At 60.9% G+C, this 17191-nt stretch overlaps 1 protein-coding gene across 2 annotated transcripts; it reads right to left on the bottom strand.

Moving 5' to 3' along the window:
• Positions 1-2196: 2196 nt before the first annotated feature.
• On the bottom strand, positions 2197-15992 carry GALNT5 (polypeptide N-acetylgalactosaminyltransferase 5). Of its 2 annotated transcripts, none has more exons than XM_066190495.1 (10): positions 14386-15992; positions 12338-12504; positions 11258-11377; positions 9670-9805; positions 9167-9286; positions 8711-8828; positions 8199-8522; positions 6037-6117; positions 5332-5496; positions 2197-2988 (listed from the first exon to the last, which is right to left on the bottom strand). In XM_066190495.1, the coding sequence occupies exons 1-10, from the start codon at positions 15990-15992 to the stop codon at positions 2842-2844; spliced, it is 2985 nt and encodes a 994-aa protein (XP_066046592.1). In that variant the 3' UTR covers positions 2197-2841. The 2 variants fall into 2 exon arrangements, with proteins under 2 accessions (XP_066046592.1, XP_066046593.1); XM_066190496.1 differs by lacking the exon at positions 2197-2988 and adding an exon at positions 6407-6573 and having other exon boundaries at positions 5370-5496.
• Positions 15993-17191: the final 1199 nt, after the last annotated feature.

Genomic DNA, 17191 nt, shown 5'->3' with positions numbered 1-17191 from the left:
GTTCCTGCTGGCAGCTGCCCTGGGGGTGGCACGTCCCTCCTGAGGACGGTGTCGCAGCCAGGGCCACCCCGGGCAGGGCTGGGAGCAGCTTGGGACAGGGGAAGGTGTCCCTGCCCGTGGCAGAGGGGTGGAACGAGAGGAGCTTTAAGGTCCCTTCTAACACAAACCAAGATTCTAACCCAAACCTCTCAGATTCTATCGCTTTGTGAGCATCCCCAGAGCTTTCGGAGGGAAAGGCCCCCCAAGACTTTCAGAAACCTTGGGCTCGCTTTTCGCCTTCCTTGCAGAGCAGCGGGCGCGCAGCAGAGACCCGCAGCGCCCTCTCCTGCTTTCCTGGGCGAAAAAGTGTAAAAATGGAAGTGCTGGGATGCTCGGCGGGCAGAGCGCCCTTCCCACCTCGCCTGACCCTCCGGCTGGGTGTGCGGTGAGCAGCAGGGGTTCACAGGCAATGAACCGGCCGAGGCGAGCTGCTGGACCTCCGGCCATCGCCCTGGGCAGCGGGTGGGACGGGGAGGGCCGGGCAGGGAGCAAGGGACGTGCAGAGATCTGTCCCTTGGAGCAGAGGCACTTCCAGGCAGATGCTGACCAGGACACGGCAAGCACAGCCCGAAAATCCTTTTCCTCCTTTTCTGCCGTGCCGGGTGCGCGCTGGCGGCAGGTGAGTAAGAGGCGGACCTCGTGGAGAGCGTTGGTGACAGTTGTCACCACACCTGCAGCAGCGGTGGCTGCAGCAACCGCCTCAGCTGTTGCCCTCCCCTGCGCCGAGCGAGGAGCCGACACGGGCAGAAATCAGGGTCGTGGCTGCTTGGAAGGCTCTTCCTGGGGTGATGCTTTATGGTTCAGCCTGGTAGTAACTCGGGAGGGGCCCCTGGGGAGGCTCCAAGTTGGTCAGATTTAACACAGTGTGCTCGGAGCAAGCAGCTTCGTCTATTATAATTTAATCCATTTTTTTTAAAATACCAATTTAACACGGGGGACATCGGGGACTGCTGTCCCCACCCCACACAGGGGTTTTTCCATCCCCGGTGCCTCGCTCGCCGACCCTGCCGCTCCCGGAGCCGCCGCCCGGGGTGCGGTGCCCGCCCCGGTGTCCGTGGGGAGCCGCGGCTGCCGAGCCTGCCGGAAAAATGCTCTCGTTTCTGGAAGACTGGGCTGACTGGTGCCCTCGGAATGTTCTCAGTACCGAGCGGCAGCAGCGCCCCAGCTCACTGCCAGCAGCCCCCGGGCACCCTCGGCTCTCTGAGCAAAGATCCAACAGGGAAGTGAGCATTTACACGAGCGGGGCGGCGGCGTGCGAGTGACAGGGCTGCCGATGGGATGTGACCGTGACATATGACTGCCCGGTGCCTGCTCGGTGACAAGTGATTGAATGTCAGCAAACAGAATTTGATGAAATTCATGCTCCTGATACGAGCTGACTGCCCAAACAACGTCTGTGTCATTTTTCCTGATGGTGACTGCGGGCTAGCTGCGCTGAAGGAGGGAGAGAAAATCAGGAAGACAGTTGGAATAGGAGTCAACTGGGAAAATCTGTTGGGCCAGTCAATGTTTTGGCAGACTGAGCCTGTCAGATGCTGTCAGCACTGATGCGCCACGTCAGAGGCAGTGTTCTGCCGGGGCCTGCTGCACACCCAAAGGAGAGGCAGGGGAGTGAGGCAGGGCGGGGGGCTCTGAGTGCCATGCCCAGCCCAGGGACACCAGGGCTTGTGCTGGAGCAGCCCCTCGGCTCAGCACAGCACTGCCCCCCACTGCAACCCCGCAGGGCACAGCATCCCACAGCAGGAATTCCCAGTGGGAGCAGGGGTAAAACCCTGCCTGCTGTTACGTACTCTGGGTCTCACCACCTTGGCACGCAGAATTTGTTCTGCCATCAAATCCACCCCATCAGTGACTGGTGATGCGTTTTGGGGATGAAGAACTTCACAGGACAGAGAGCGCCTGCCCGCGGCAGTGAGCCCAGAGGGAGTTTGGTGAGCAGAGCCTGGCTGTGCCCTGCAGCCTGGGCTGAGGGGAGCAGCAGTGCTCCTGCAGAGCCCCCAGAACGCCACAGGGGCTCGGGGGCATGGCTGGGGTCCTGGCACCCCAGGGTGGGACAGCCTGGCTGCCCAGGGATGAGGAGCTTCCAGGCTGGTCCCTGGAGTGTGCCTCTGGCAAGAAGCAGGATAACCTCTGGTTCCCTGCCCCAGCAGCGCCTGTCCCCACCAAACAGAGCGAGGGACGTGTGTCCTGGCGCAGGGAGGGACTGCTCCAGGCCTTTCCCACAGCCCCTGCGAGGAGCTGACCCCCATCCACCTCCCACCATAAAATGTGGGCTTTACTGATGTGCACTGGTTCCTCACTGAACCCTGATCCTCACCTGTCACACAACAGCTGCCACAGGGAGGGATCCTGCGGCCAGATCCGGTCTGGACATGGTGCTGGATCTTTTTTTGATGCATTGGTCAACAAACTTCAGTTTCTGTGGAGGAATTAACAGCCCAATTTGCTGCTTACAGAGTTACAGGGCCCTGGAAGTATTTCTGCAGGTTGTGCTGCTGTCGGGGGGAACTGAGGGATGTTTGCTTACAGTAGGATGGGGACTTCAAAAAATATTTCCATTTAATAACAGAGAAAACGAGTTTTTCCAAAGCCTCCTATGGCGAGGGAAAACGACGCTGATCTGTCCAGGCACTGTCACACCAGACGTGCTGCTCTCAGTGTTTGGATCCCTCCACGTGCTGGTATCAAACCACAGATCTCAGTTCTCCTCGGGAAATGCACTCCCCCTTTGGAAGGTGCCATCAGCCACCGCGATGTCCTGGCTGAGCCCAAGGTGACACCGGGGCGGTGCTGCTGCAGCCCTCAGTCCGCGTGGTAGCTGCCAAAGTGCCACTTCTGATGGGCCTTTGTGGGGTCACAGCCCCTCACCCTCAGGGCTCTGTACGTGGGATCCACTTCCAGGCACGCCGGCTGCGGGAGGTGCTGGTGCTCTGAGATGATGTGGTCGGTCTGCAGGAGAGACAGGCAGGGCTTAGGGGGGGCTGGCTTTGGGGGGCACAGGCTTTAGGGGGGCTCAGACTTAGGGGAGTTCGGCTTTGGGGGGCTCAGGCTTAGAGGGGTCCGGCTTTGAGGGGCTCAGGCTTAGGGGGGCCTGGCTTTGGGGGGCTCAGGCTTAGGGGGGCCTGGCTTTTGGGGGCTCAGACTTAGGGGGGTCCGGCTTTGGGGGCTCAGGCTTAGGGGGGCCTGGCTTTGGGGGGCTCAGGCTTTAGGGAGGCTCAGACTTAGGGGGGCCCAGCTTTGGGGCGCTCAGGCTTAGGGGTGTTCAGGCTTTAGGGCTCCTGCAGCAGCAGCAGCCCTACTTTCCCTCTGAGGAAGGCCAGCTCATGACGTGCACCCTTTCTTGGCTCGTCCCTAATACCTGAGGTCTCGCTGCTGACTCCCTGGGACTTTGGCGTGGGATCCAAGCCTGCAGCTGTCCCTGGGCCAGGGTCACACCTGTGCCAGGGTCACACCACACCTGCTGTGCCTCCTGGCTCTTCCTTCACTGGGAACAGGGAGATGAGCTCTCTCACTGTCTGAAAGGGGAATGGCCGTGCGGAGGGAGTCACTGGGGTGGGATTTGCTACGCAGGGAGTGGACAGTAGGGGACGGATTTCTGTGATTTAGTTTGTTGGCTGAGGGACTCGGCACAGTTACTGCACTGAACAGGACATCGGGTAACTCAGCCCCGAGCTCAGGGGCTGGGGCAGTACATCGGGCACTGAAAGTAGGGAGAGTCTGCGTGACCTCCACCCTTCTGCTTTTCACATCTGCTTGGATTAACCTCTCTAACCCCAGCCAGGTGATGCTGCAGGGGCTGCACAGGCAAGGGACATTCCTGTGCCCCTCCCTGCACTGCAGTGGTTCTCAGGAGCAGCTCACTAACCCCGAGGTGAAACACTGCAGATGTGACGTGTGGAGGGGGGTCTGGGCAGAAGCTGCATCTTTGTGCAGACAGGAACTGCACTTCACGTCCTAGGACGCACAATGCCTGATGTCAGGAGAGGACAGAGCACTGGGACTCCTTCGGACACCAGCCACTGAGCTCTCCCCAGTGGTGCACCAGTAAAAGCACCGACAAATCCATCTCACCCTCAGCTGAGGAATCAGGCTGGAACAGGAGACAAGACCTGCCCGTGCCCCATACAGCTCCCTGGGCATTTCTGCATATTCTTCACAAAGTGAAATGACAATTCCACAATTTTCAGTAAGTGAATAAAAATTTTCCTGTATTTTTCCCTAAACACCCAAGGTACGCCTGTGGCATTCAACACTTTAGGCTAAAAAAACCAAAGGGGGACAGGAAATTGTCTGTATATTGAATGTGCAATCCAATTGCATTTTTTCTTTCTAACTGAAGGGTGTTTTTTTCCTCAACAATAAACTGTGCCACTCAGAGCGTTTTGGACAGCTACTTCCACCAGGCTGCCAGAGGTACAGCCATGACTCCTTGTGCAGAGCAGGCAATTAGTGTAAGTATCCATTCTTGTCCTTTCCATAAACGCTGCCTTTAAAGCCCCCCCGTGAGCTGAGAGCCAATCGATGCTGCCTCATCTCCCTCTAAGTGCTATTGATGGTTTCTGTGTCAAGCCAGCTTGTTTTGCTGCCGCTGCTGCTGCAGTGGCAGCGCCCGCTGTGTCCCCACGTCCCCAGCCTGGCAGCAGTGCTGGGGCACTGGGACAGACACAACCCCTGGCAGAGGGGCACGAGGAGTGTGGGGGTGCACCAGCACCTCTCTGGGTGGACAGGTGGCCTTGGCAAAGGGGCAGCACAGGGTGGGGCTGGGCTGTTCCCCCATCAGTGCCCTCCTGGCACAGTGACCCCTCCCAGGAGAGCAGGGCTCATCCCTGAGCCATCCTACAGTGCTGCAGCATCACTCACCAGCCCTGGCTGGATGGTGGCCAGTGCCCGGTGCAGCCAGGCCAGGCTGAGGGTGCCAGGCTGTCCCCTCATCAGTGCTCTCCTGGCACAGTGACCCCTCCCAGGAGTGCAGGGCTCATCCCTGAGCCATCCTACATCACTCACCAGCCCTGGCTGGATGGTGGCCAGTGCCCGGTGCAGCCAGGCCAGGCTGAGGGTGCCAGGCTGTCCCCTCATCAGTGCTCTCCTGGCACAGTGACCCATCCCAGGAGGGCAGGGCTCATCCCTGAGCCATCCTACATCACTCACCAGCCCTGGCTGGATGGTGGCCAGTGCCCTGGGCAGCCAGGCCAGGCTGAGGGTGCCATGCTGTCCCCCTGTCAGTGTCCTCCTGGCACAGTGACCCCTCCCAGGAGCGCAGGGCTCATCCCTCAGCCATCCTACATCACTCACCAGCCCTGGCTGGATGGGGGTGGCCAGTGCCCGGTGCAGCCAGGCCAGGCTGCGGCTCCTGCCCTGGCAGTGGCGCAGGCCCAGGGCTCCCAGGACACCGGATGGGGCGAGGCAGAGCTCCCCGTGCTGGATCAGCCTCAGCCACGTGTAGTTGAAGTGCTGGTTCTGTGGGGAGGGAGCAGGGAGAGACACGGCCCTGTCAGGCAGGGCTGGCTGGGGACAGCCACGGCTGCTCTGGGCACCCTGTGCCAGGGCTTCACCACCTCCCAGCCAGGAATTCCTTCCCAAAATCCCACCCAGCCCTGCCCCCTGGCAGTGACACATTCCCCGTGTCCTGCCACTCTGGGTCCTTGTCTGGCCCCCTTGGAGCCAAGGCACTGAAAGGGCTTTAAGGTGCAGCTGGATGTTCAGCATCTGCACACAAATCATGGGCTGGCATTGAAATGTTCCTCTGTTTCCATGTGCAAACTCCCAGCTTTATCAAACTTTCCTAACCAGCTGAATTTGCTGTTTCTGACACTGCTGCTCGGCCACAGGCTGTGCCAGCAGGCAGTTCCTGCCCCTGGCTGCTCCCAGGCCTGCCTGGCCATGTCCCCGGGTGGGGAGGGCTGTGCTGGCTCCCGGGGAGGGGACAGGCCACAGGAGCTCCAGGCCGAGTGCCACAGGCAGTGTGACACACCCGGGGTGCCTGCAGGCTGTCCTTACCGTGTTGTTAACATCACACTCCTCAAAAGCCAGGGTGGTCCCTTCCACGGCGATGCAGCCTGCCAGGGCCACGTTAACGAGCTGGGAAACGACAACAAAATGACGATTTAGACATAAATTCCCAAGAAGGAGGAGAGGACGTTACAGTGCACTGAACCTGCTGGGTTCACAGGACTCTGGTTAACACTGTTCACATAACTGGGGGAGGCAGAAAAGAGTGTTCCAGGACAGGCTGGACGGGGCTTGGAGCAACGTGGTCTAGTGAAAGGTGTCCCAGCTCCCGGCAGGGGATAGAATAAGCTGAGCTGTAAGGTCCCTTTCCACCTAGACCATTCTGGAATTCTGTGGTGGAGGAGAAGGGGAGCCTTACCAGGTTTCTCTCACCAGGCGCCAAGCAGGGGCTTGTGGAGGCAGCATTGAATCCAAAAGGACTTTAAAGTCTTCTTTGCCCCCGGCGAGGCGCGGGTTCCGTGCCCGGAGCGGCGCCGGTCCCTCCTCCGGCCCCGCAGCGCCGGGAACGCGAGCGGCTGCTGCGCTCTGCTGGCGGCGGAGCCGTGCTACAGACCGTGCACCCACAGAGCCCGACCCTACAGACCGTGCACCCACAGAGCCCGACCCTACAGACCGTGCACCCACAGAGCCCGACCATACAGAGCCTGCACCCACAGAGCCCGACCCTACAGACCGTGCACCCACAGAGCCCGACCCTACAGACCGTGCACCCACAGAGCCCGACCCTACAGACCGTGCACCCACAGAGCCCGACCATACAGAGCCTGCACCCACAGAGCCCGACCCTACAGACCGTGCACCCACAGAGCCCGACCCTACAGACCGTGCACCCACAGAGCCCGACCCTACAGACCGTGCACCCACAGAGCCCGACCCTACAGACCGTGCACCCACAGAGCCCGACCCTACAGAGCCTGCACCCACAGAGCCCGACCCTACAGACCGTGCACCCACAGAGCCCGACCATACAGAGCCTGCACCCACAGAGCCCGACCATACAGAGCCTGCACCCACAGAGCCCGACCCTACAGACCGTGCACCCACAGAGCCCGACCCTACAGAGCCTGCACCCACAGAGCCCGACCCTACAGACCGTGCACCCACAGAGCCCGACCCTACAGAGCCTGCACCCACAGAGCCCGACCCTACAGACCGTGCACCCACAGAGCCCGACCCTACAGAGCCTGCACCCACAGAGCCCGACCCTACAGACCGTGCACCCACAGAGCCCGACCCTACAGAGCCTGCACCCACAGAGCCCGACCCTACAGACCGTGCACCCACAGAGCCCGACCCTACAGACCGTGCACCCACAGAGCCCGACCCTACAGAGCCTGCACCCACAGAGCCCGACCCTACAGACCGTGCACCCACAGAGCCCGACCCTACAGAGCCTGCACCCACAGAGCCCGACCCTACAGAGCCTGCACCCACAGAGCCCGACCCTACAGACCGTGCACCCACAGAGCCCGACCCTACAGAGCCTGCACCCACAGAGCCCGACCCTACAGAGCCTGCACCCACAGAGCCCGACCCTACAGACCGTGCACCCACAGAGCCCGACCCTACAGACCGTGCACCCACAGAGCCCGACCCTACAGAGCCTGCACCCACAGAGCCCGACCCTACAGAGCCTGCACCCACAGAGCCCGACCCTACAGACCGTGCACCCACAGAGCCCGACCCTACAGAGCCTGCACCCACAGAGCCCGACCCTACAGACCGTGCACCCACAGAGCCCGACCCTACAGAGCCTGCACCCACAGACCCTGGGGCACATCGCACCCCGGGGACACATCCTGTCCTGGCACTGCCGTGTGCCCTCTCAACCATCCGAACACCCAGCCAGCTCTCCAGGGGGAAATTATCCCTTCTGTCTGTGACCTATTTCTTTACAGAAATGCTCTGGAATCCAGACCTCTGTGCCCTAGGCGATATCCAGAGTGCTGTGACCTCTGTATCAGATATCCAGGGTGCTGTGACCTCTGTGCCCTGTCAGATACCCAGGGTGCTGTGACCTCTGGGCCCTGGGCAGCATCCCCCACACTGCTGCTGCTGCTGCTGCACAGCTTCCTGGCCTTTGGCAACATCCTGGATGTCTGATAGGGCACAGGCACCCCCTGAGAGCAGCAAAGCCCTTGGGTACCCACCAGCCCACTGGCTTTAACCAGGGGAGCTTCCAGGTCCGGGTAGACGTTCTCCAGGTACCAGCGGAAGGTTTTGCACTGGAGCTTGTCCCGCAGCTGGATTTGCTGGCTCAGGTCCCCCACATCCACCCTGCTCAGCACCAGGTGGTAGGCGTGCCCGTAGAACAGCTCCTTGTACTCGTCCAGCCACACCTCTGCCACGCGGGCCAGGTTCCTCTCCACCGTCCTCACCCGGTCTTTTGGGAAGGAATAGGGATTGTCGTTCCTGAAGATGTGCCCCACCCTGGAGCACGGGACTATCTCGATCTCTCCTCCGCACATCCAGACCTGAGAAACAGAGGTCGCTGACAGGGACACCAGCTGATGGTGGGCGCTGGCTTTGTGCCGGCCAAGAGAGGAGCTCAGGTGCTCAGGGAAACGGGGTGTCCAGCGTGGAGCTGTCCCCAGGGAGCCCCTGCCCGAGCCCCAGCACTCACCCAGGCTGGCAGGGGTACAGCTGTGTGACAGTGACCTACCTTGAATGAAATCTCCATATTCTCCCCTCCCCAGACATCCAGTCCCGGGTCGTACATTCCCAGCTCAAAAAAGTACTTCTTATCGATGGAGAACAGGCCACCTGCCATGACAGGGCACCTGGGAACAGAGAGGCCACACGGAGTGTCAGTGGCTGTGACACAGAGGGCATTTCGATGGCTTCACCTGGCCTGAAAGCTGGAATGGGGCAGGGAAGGGGGAAAGGCAGTGGGATGCTGTCCTGGCTGACATGCCAGCAGTGCCATGCATGGAGGGAAACGCTTCCTGGGTTTTGCCCGTGCCTGATGCGGGCATTCCTGTACTTCAGCTGTCCTGGAAAGCACAGCTTTGGCCACTAAAGAACAATTTTTGGCCTCCAAGGAGCCTTTCCTGCTAAATTATTACCAAAGGACCAGGCTGGTTTGCAAAGCTCTCACATTTGTTTTTTTTTTTCTTACCTTATTATATCAGTCTCCTTGATTTTATTTTTCTCAATGACCTCTTGTGGAATCTGCCTCCATCCAAAATTCATCGGCCAAGTAAAAATCCCACGCTGGAAGTTGTCCACGGTCATGTAACTAAACAGAGAAAAAGATTGGGCAGGCTAATTCCGAGTCACATTCCTGATTGAAATGTCACCCCTAATGAGTGAAGATGAATATCTGTAGGTAATTAAACCAGGATTTTAACAAATTTCATCAGGAATCCTCTTCGTGTACTAAAAGTTGCGAAAAAGCGAGATGGTGTGTGATGAACACGGGCCACATCCACAGCCGATGTTAATTCCTGGTGTACAGCAATATTCTGTGTCCCCTGTGGAAAGCTGCGGGGGGTCTGGAGGCAAGGATTCACTGCCTGTAATGGATGCGCTGGTGGTCCCAGTCAGGTTTTGCTCAGCACACCAGTCTGGGTTGTGGGATTGCCAGCGATGAGCTGCCTCACCAGGGACAGGCTGCCTCACCTCATGTCCTTGTCACTGATGACCTCGATGACAGGGCAGGCCACCTTGGTCCGGCTCAGGCGGACCCTGTCCAGCAGTGGCTCCAGCCATCCCACGTTGCACTCCACGTGTGAGTCCAGGAATGTCAGCACAGCACCTGTGGCACAGGTGGGGGAGGATCAACTCCAACCCAGCCCCTGTGAGCAGCTCCCGGGGCACCCTGTGGGCTCAGGGTGCTGCTGTGCAGCAATGCATCTGCATAACTTAAGCCATTCTGTCTACCAACCAAAGGGTTTGGAAATATTTTTATCAAACCACCTGTAGTCGTTGTTAGCAAAACTCTCAAAGATTCATCAAAGTTACTAAAACAAAAACAAGACTAAATCAAAAACAAAAAAACCCCCCGAGAAACCAAAAACCAAAAATGCAAAACCTAAGAGGCCCAATGTAATAATAAACTTTAACCAATTAAGTTTCCTAAAAAGTGAGTGCTAAACACGTAGACAAGAGAAAAAAACCCAATCAAATAATGCACAACTGCGTGAACAAACAACTTACAATCTACAACTGTAGCTTAATGTAAACAATAAATAGCTTCTACTCAATCGTATTGATTGTGTACCCCAGCGTCCTGATCTCCGACACTGCTGACTGTGCCACAGCCCTCCTTGGCTCCCCAGACCTGCCCAGACACAGCCAGGAGGGTTTTGTCCTTGCTTGGCAGGGCAGCTCCTGACAGAAACGGCCATTTCGGTGCTGACACAGCCCGGCTGGGGCGGGTGGTGGAGCTGGGGCTGGAAATCCTGGCAAAAGGACACCCCTGGTGCACTGGGAGGGACGAACGCAATGCTGCAGAGGGATGCTGCCTTGGGTTGCAATGCAAGATGTAACCAAAAGTATGAATTCTATTGCCACCTGTTGAAACCTGTTGGGGAAGTGTTTTATTTATTTATTTTTTTTTAATTTTTTCTCTTCTCTGACCCATTCCTCATGACTCCGGGGGAAAGGGGGCAGGTGTCTTCTGTTAATGGGCAGCTGTTAAACCAGGTGGGACAGGGTTCTTTATCCCTTCCAAGACCTATTCCTCATCATCCAATGGGGAGAGGCTTCACTCAGGGGGAGGAGCCCAGCATTCCCACCTGGATCAAATCTGGGATTCAGCACAACCTGTGTGCACTGGATTCCCAGAGGGAGACCAGACCCATCTCAGCACCACTGGAGCCTTCTCCAGGATCATCTCTGCTCCCACAGAACCACAGCTGGCACTGCAGGAGGACTGGATTGGGCTGACACCAACACCCTGACCAACAGGGGGTCAGGTTGTATTCTGACTCTGGCAGGGTTTGCTTTTTTTTGTTTGTTTGTTTGTTTGTTTGTACTACTACATTTTAATTTTAATTTTCCTAGCAAAGAGCTGTTATTCCTATTCCTATATCTTTGCCTGAAAACCCCTTAATTTCAGAATTATAATAATTCAGAGGGAGGGGGTTTACATTCTCCATTCCAAGGGAAGCTCCAGCTTTCCCTGGCAGACACCTGTCTTTCAAACCAAGACAGATGGCCAGCACTGTGGGGTCCCCACAGGGCTGGGACACGGCTCCTGTCCCACCTTTGGCGATCTGGGCTCCCGCCAGCCTGGCCCGGATCAGGCCGTGCCTCTCCTTGAGGCGCAGGATCTTCACCTTGGGGAACCGCGCCATGTACGTGTCCAGCTGCTCCTTCAGGTACTCTGCAGAGGGCACAGAGTGATCACAGGGAGATCTGACTGACCCACTGACAGGCTGAAAACCCACAAGCAGATTTTCCCTGGAAGCGCCTCCAGGCACACCTCAGGTCTGGCTGTGAACACCTGGGCAGGGGCGCGGCTCCTGGTGTGAGCTCTGGGGCCCATCTGAGACAGCACTGCCCCTGGAGAACCAGCAGCGCAGAAATTACATCATTCCTAAATTTTTAAGGACACCATGGAGATTTTTAAGACGCATCATTGTGATGTGTCGTTCTGTCTCAGGGAGGTCAGTGGGCAGAAAACACCAAAAAGTCCTTTTTGGGTCCAGTGCTGCCTCACCTTGCTGGGCAGCTGCTGAGCAGAACTGGGCTGTGCCCCCTTTGTCCTCCACCATAGAATCCTGGAATAGTTTGGGTTGGAAGGGAATTTAAAGCCCAGCTCCTTCCAACTGCTCCCATGGACTGAACTCAGCAGAGAGTGGAAGCCTCACAAAGCAGGGGCTGGGTGCCAGCTGAAATGCTGATGGAAGGCACTGTGCAGGGCAGATCCTCTCTCACCACTGCTCCCACTGCAGCTCCCTGTCCTCTGAGCCACCCCCCAGCGTGTCCCCCACTCTGGGAACACGGGGCACCTGCCAGGGAGCTGCGCACTGAGGGGAGAGAGCATCTCCTGACTGCACAAGCCCCTGAGCCAGGACGCCCCAAAGATGAACGGGCCGGGCAGGACCCAGCTCCCTGGTGCTCCCAGAGCCTCTGGCAGCCTCTGCCTTCCCCCCCCCAGCCAACCCCAGCACCCCCCTGTCCTCTGCTCCCCCCAGCCCCAGCGCAGGCCAGGGATGCACTTCAATACAGCAGAAGGAGAAAATGTGATTTCTCTCCTACTCGGAATTGGATTACAGAGGACAAATTGCATTTTGCCCTCAAGTTATATTAGTTTCATAAAGGCAGCAGAAGGTTGACCTACCCTTGGTGCTGAAGTCATCCACCAGGATGATCTCCTGGATGAGGTGGGGAGGAGAGCGGCTCAGGACGCTGTGCACGGAGCGCAGCAGGGCGGACCACACCTCGTCCACAAAGCACATGATGATGGTGGTGGTCGGGAGGTCGTCGTGGACCTGCTGCTCAGAGCACCTGCAACAGCAACACGGGCTCATAGGTGGTGGCCAGTCACAGCCCTGAAACCCTGCAGGCTTGGCGTTTCTGGGAAAGTGTGCGGGGAAGGGGAAAATGCCCGATGTGAAATACCGAGGGAAAGGCCTGCAGGGCTGGGAGGGGAACAGAGGGGTGAGGGGGGAGCCCCCCACACAGCCCCAGGGCCCCTCTCATGGGCACCCCATGGGACAGGATGGTTCTGACAGGAACATCTTCTGAAGGAAATTTAGAGGTGTTTCAAGGCTTCACAGTTAACGCCCGTGAGCACCAGCACTGTCAGTAAAGCTCCAAAAGCAGCGAGCACTGTGCACAGAGAGGCAAGGATTGGCCACTTCAGTGCTCCAGGAAGAATCACAACAGGAACTGGTGTCTAAACTGGGAGAGACAGGAACACACCAAAAAAAGAATTGTTGGCTGCCAAGAGCCACTGCCCTGAGCTGGCCCTTCCATCCTGGTATCCGTTGTGCCAACAGCCCGGGGGCAGAGCCTGCACCGGCTCCTGCCAGAACCGGGGTGCCCAGGGCAGCTCCGTGCCCCGCGGCATGGGCTCACACCCCCGGGGACACGCCCTGTTTGGCCAAGGCGTTCCCTGCGGGGCAAAGCGTCTCTTCCTGGGCAGCCGCCTCACTCCCCGGAGGTGTTTCCTGCTCTGCAGCCCCGGGGCTCTGCTCCAGACCAAACCCAGAGCTGGCCTTGTGCCACCATGGCTCTGGTCCTGGGAGAAGGTGGCTTCTGCAGGTGGCATCAGGAAGCAGCCCCAGCTGTCTCCCTCCTTCCCTGCTCCATTCTTCCCGTGCAGGATCCCACCCCAGGCAGCACCACCAGCACGGCGGGAATGTCTGCACTGTCCTGTGGCGTGGGGACAATCATGGCACAGTTCCCAGCACACTGTGCCCGTGGTCTGTGAGCCTGGGAACAGGGACACGGGAGGGTCTCTGCACAGGGGCTGGGAGATGTTTGTGGGAAGGGCTGAGTGCAAGAGGTGAACCTGGCACTGACCTGAGCTGGCTCCTTCCCTGCCCTCCCTGCAGCTCTCACAGCCACAGGATGGCTTCGGATGAAAAAGAGCTTGAAGGTCATCACGTCCAAGCACTGACCCAGCACTGCCGAGCCTACCTGGCACAGGATGGGGCTCCCAGCCTCTTGTCCTTCTTCTGGCCAGGCACTGCCCTTGCCTTGTCCTGCTCTACTGGCAGGGAGTGACTTTTTGAAGCGCAGCCCTGAGACGTGCGGGATCAGTTACACATTTCATGATGACAGCTGTAACTGTGAGTTTTCCCAAACTGCACATCCCTCCCTGTGTGTGCCCACAGAGCAGAGCCCCCCAGACTGCCTCTCCACTCTGTGCCCCCTGGATGGTGCCAGCACTCAGCTCCTCTCCTGCAGGGGCTTGTGGAGCCACAGCAGGTCCCTGTGGCTCCGGGGTTTGGTGTCACCTCCTCGAGGGAAGGGCCGTGGCAGCCCGACGTGCGAGAGCCCCTTGGGACAGTGGGGTTAGGGTGCTGCCTTCACACACCGATGGGCTGCAGGCTCCAGGAACCAACACACGAGTTCTGAATGCTCAGAGCTGCACCTGACGCAGCAGGTGCAGGGTTCTAGGGCACAGAGAGGCCTGAGCCCCACCATCACCTGTGCTGGCTGTCCTGGCCCCTTGGGGCAGCCGGGCTCAGCAGCTTACACAAACCTGCAAACTTCACCCAGTTTTGTTTAACAACAGGCTGCTCTGACCGGGACAGGCAAAAGCCATCTGACAGGGAGCACGGAGGGCTCGGTGTGCCCCCAGCAACCCTCCCCAGAGGCACGGAGCCCATTGCCAGGGTGCAGCACGGGGGTTTGTTGTGCAAGGGGAGCAGCTCTTACCCGGCAGGCCTGGTGTCTGCGATGGCTCGATCCACAGGGATCAGATCGCTGAGGTAGACATTAAAGTTTCCTTCTTTCCATCTACTCTTTGCTTCCTCTTGTTTATCATCAGGGACAGCAACAGGGTGTCCAAACTGGCCGGGAGCTCGAGGGTCTCTCGGGGCGAGTGTTGCATCCATGGACAGAACTCTGTGCATCCCTGGGCTGCTCCCTGCCTGCTCCTGCCCATGCTGTCCAGTGCCAGCTGGTCCAGGAGCTGCTCCCCTCTGCTCCTGCTTATCCTGGCCAGTGCCAGCCCTTCCAGGAACTGCTCCCCTCTGTTCCTGCCCATCCTGGCCAGTGCCAGCCCTTCCAGGAGCTGCTCCCCTCCGCTCCTGCCCATCCTGGCCAGTGCCAGCTGCTCCAGGAGCTGCTCCCCTCTGCTCCTGCCCATCCTGCCCAGTGCCAGCCCTTCCAGGAGCTGCTCCCCTCCGCTCCTGCCCATCCTGGCCAGTGCCAGCTGCTCCAGGAGCTGCTCCCTTCTGCTCCTGCGCATCCTGCCCAGTGCCAGCTGCTCCAGGAGCTGCTCCCCTCTGCTCCTGCCCATCCTGCCCAGTGCCAGCCCTTCCAGGAGCTGCTCCCCTCTGCTCCTGCCCACCCTGGCCAGTGCCAGCCCTTCCAGGAGCTGCTCCCCTCTGCTCCTGCCCATCCTGGTCAGTGTCAGCCCTTCCAGGAGCTGCTCCCCTCTGCTCCTGCCCATCCTGGTCAGTGTCAGCCCTTCCAGGAGCTGCTCCTCTCTGCTCCTGCCCATCCTGCCCAGTGCCAGCCCTTCCAGGAGCTGCTCCCCTCCGCTCCTGCCCATCCTGGCCAGTGCCAGCTGCTCCAGGAGCTGCTCCTGGCGTCGCACCCACGGTCCGGCTCCGGCCACCTGTGGCGGTGGCCCCAGCAGAGGCAGTGGCAGCGCGGGCACCATCACTGCCCTTGTCAGCAAGTCCTTTGTGCTTCCCACGTCTCCTTGTGGCGTTCCCCGCAGAGTGGGGTCCAGGGCGCGGGGCTGCGGGACTGGCGACGTTCATCTCCTCTTTGCTGATGAGGATGAAGCGAGTTCTGGAGGAAGTTTCTTTCCGCCCCGTGTCTGTTTCCTGTGGTCCAGGCTGGGCTGCCGTCCCCGCATCCCGGGCTGCCGGGCCGGTGGGTCCCGCCGTGCCCGGGGCACGCTGCTCGCTCCGGTGGGCTCCGAGGAGCGCCGTGCCCGTCCCGCCGCGCCCGGGGGCCGGGGGCTGGCGGGGAGGCGGCGATGTCCCCGGGGCTCCGGCCCCGTGCCCGGCCGGGGCTGCTCCCGGCTCCTCCGCTGCCTTCTCCGGCTCCTCGGGGCCGAGCGGGGGCCGCGCCCGCTTCAACACCAACCCCAACCCCGGCCCCAACCCTATCCCCGGCCCCGGCCCCGGCCCCGGCCCCGGCCCCGGCCCCGGCCGCTGCCCCGCCGCCTCCCGCAGCAGCCGCCCGCCCGCCTCGCCGAGCGAGAGGCGGAGCGCGGCCATGTCGAGCAGCACCCAGGCCACCGAGGCGGCGAACACCAAGGCCAGGGCCCGGCCGCTGCCGCGGAACAGCCGCCGCAGCCCGCTCATCCCGGGCGGCCGCGGGAGCCGCGGGGCCAGCGGGGCGGGGGGCGGGCCGGGGATGGGGCCGGGCATGGGGCCGGGCATGGGGATGGGGATGGGGCCGGAGTTGGGGCCGGGACGCCGCTGCCCCCGCCCCACCCCGCGCCGGGACCCGCCCGCGCTGGAACCCGGCCCGGGGACCCGCCCGGCCCCGGCGGGACATCCCGGGAGGAGCGGGGCTGTGCCTAGGGGGACACATCCCGGGGATGGGCGGTGCTCGCGGGGGACATCCCCAGGGACCAGCGGTGTGGCTGGCGGCGACATCCCGGGGATCAGTGATGCTGCTCGGGGGGACATCCTGGGGGATGGGCGGTGCAGCTTGGGGGGACGTCCTGGGGATCAGTGATGCGCTTGGGGCGCCTCTGCCCGCGGCAGCGGGAGAGAGCGGGGCCGTGTTCTCGGGGGTCCCCACGGGGGCGGAGGGGCCGTGTTCTCGGGGGTCCCCACGGGGGCGGAGGGGCCGTGTTCTCGGGGGTCCCCACGGGGGCGGAGGGGCCGTGTTCTCGGGGGTCCCCACCGGGGTGGAGGGGCCGTGTTCTCGGGGTCCCCACGGGGGCGGAGGGGCCGTGTTCTCGGGGTCCCCACGGGGGCGGAGGGGCCGTGTTCTCGGGGGTCCCCACGGGGGCGGAGGGGCCGTGTTCTCGGGGTCCCCACGGGGGCGGAGGGGCCGTGTTCTCGGGGTCCCCACGGGGGCGGAGGGGCCGTGTTCTCGGGGGTCCCCACCGGGGTGGAGGGGCCGTTTTCTCGGGGGTCCCCACGGGGGCGGAGGGGCCGTGTTCTCGGGGTCCCCACGGGGGCGGAGGGGCCGTGGCTCGGGGGAGCCCAGCGTGTCCTGCTCCACGTGGCAGCGGGCGCGGCGGGCGGTGGCTGAGCCGCTGCGGAGGACGTGGGTGTGTTCCACATCCCGCTCGATGACAGAGCACGGGAGCCACGCTGGCGAAGCGCGGCAGCTCCGGTGGGCTGAGCCGGAGAACGCCAAGAAAGGAACCAGCGAGGAACCACCCTCCTGCTCCTGCTCCGGCAGGCTGGGACGTGGCAGGCTTTGCTGGCAGTGCTGGCTGTGCCCGCTCTTCTGGATATGCTGGGTGTCCTGATGGACGTGGTCAGGGGAAGGAGCTGTGGCATCAGGTGCGAGGTGTGGGCAGCAGGTCTGAGAACTCAGGGTG

This window comes from Chamaea fasciata, unplaced genomic scaffold (genome assembly GCF_029207755.1).
Source record: "Chamaea fasciata isolate MVZ Bird 193981 ecotype frontalis unplaced genomic scaffold, bChaFas1.0.hap1 SCAF_8, whole genome shotgun sequence".
Lineage (NCBI taxonomy): Eukaryota > Metazoa > Chordata > Aves > Passeriformes > Sylviidae > Chamaea > Chamaea fasciata.
This window is presented reverse-complemented; position numbering and strand designations above follow the sequence as displayed.

Excerpts from the sequence above, each read along its gene's own strand:
- GALNT5 (XM_066190495.1), bottom strand. The coding sequence starts at position 15,992 with ATGAGCGGGCTGCGGCGGCTGTTCCGCGGCAGCGGCCGGGCCCTGGCC. Across the intron at positions 12,505-14,385 it reads GCAGACACCAGGCCTGCCGG|GTGCTCTGAGCAGCAGGTCC; the intron begins GTAAGAGCTGCT and ends TTGCTGTTGCAG. Across the intron at positions 5,497-6,036 it reads AGTGTGATGTTAACAACACG|AACCAGCACTTCAACTACAC; the intron begins GTAAGGACAGCC and ends CCCTCCCCACAG.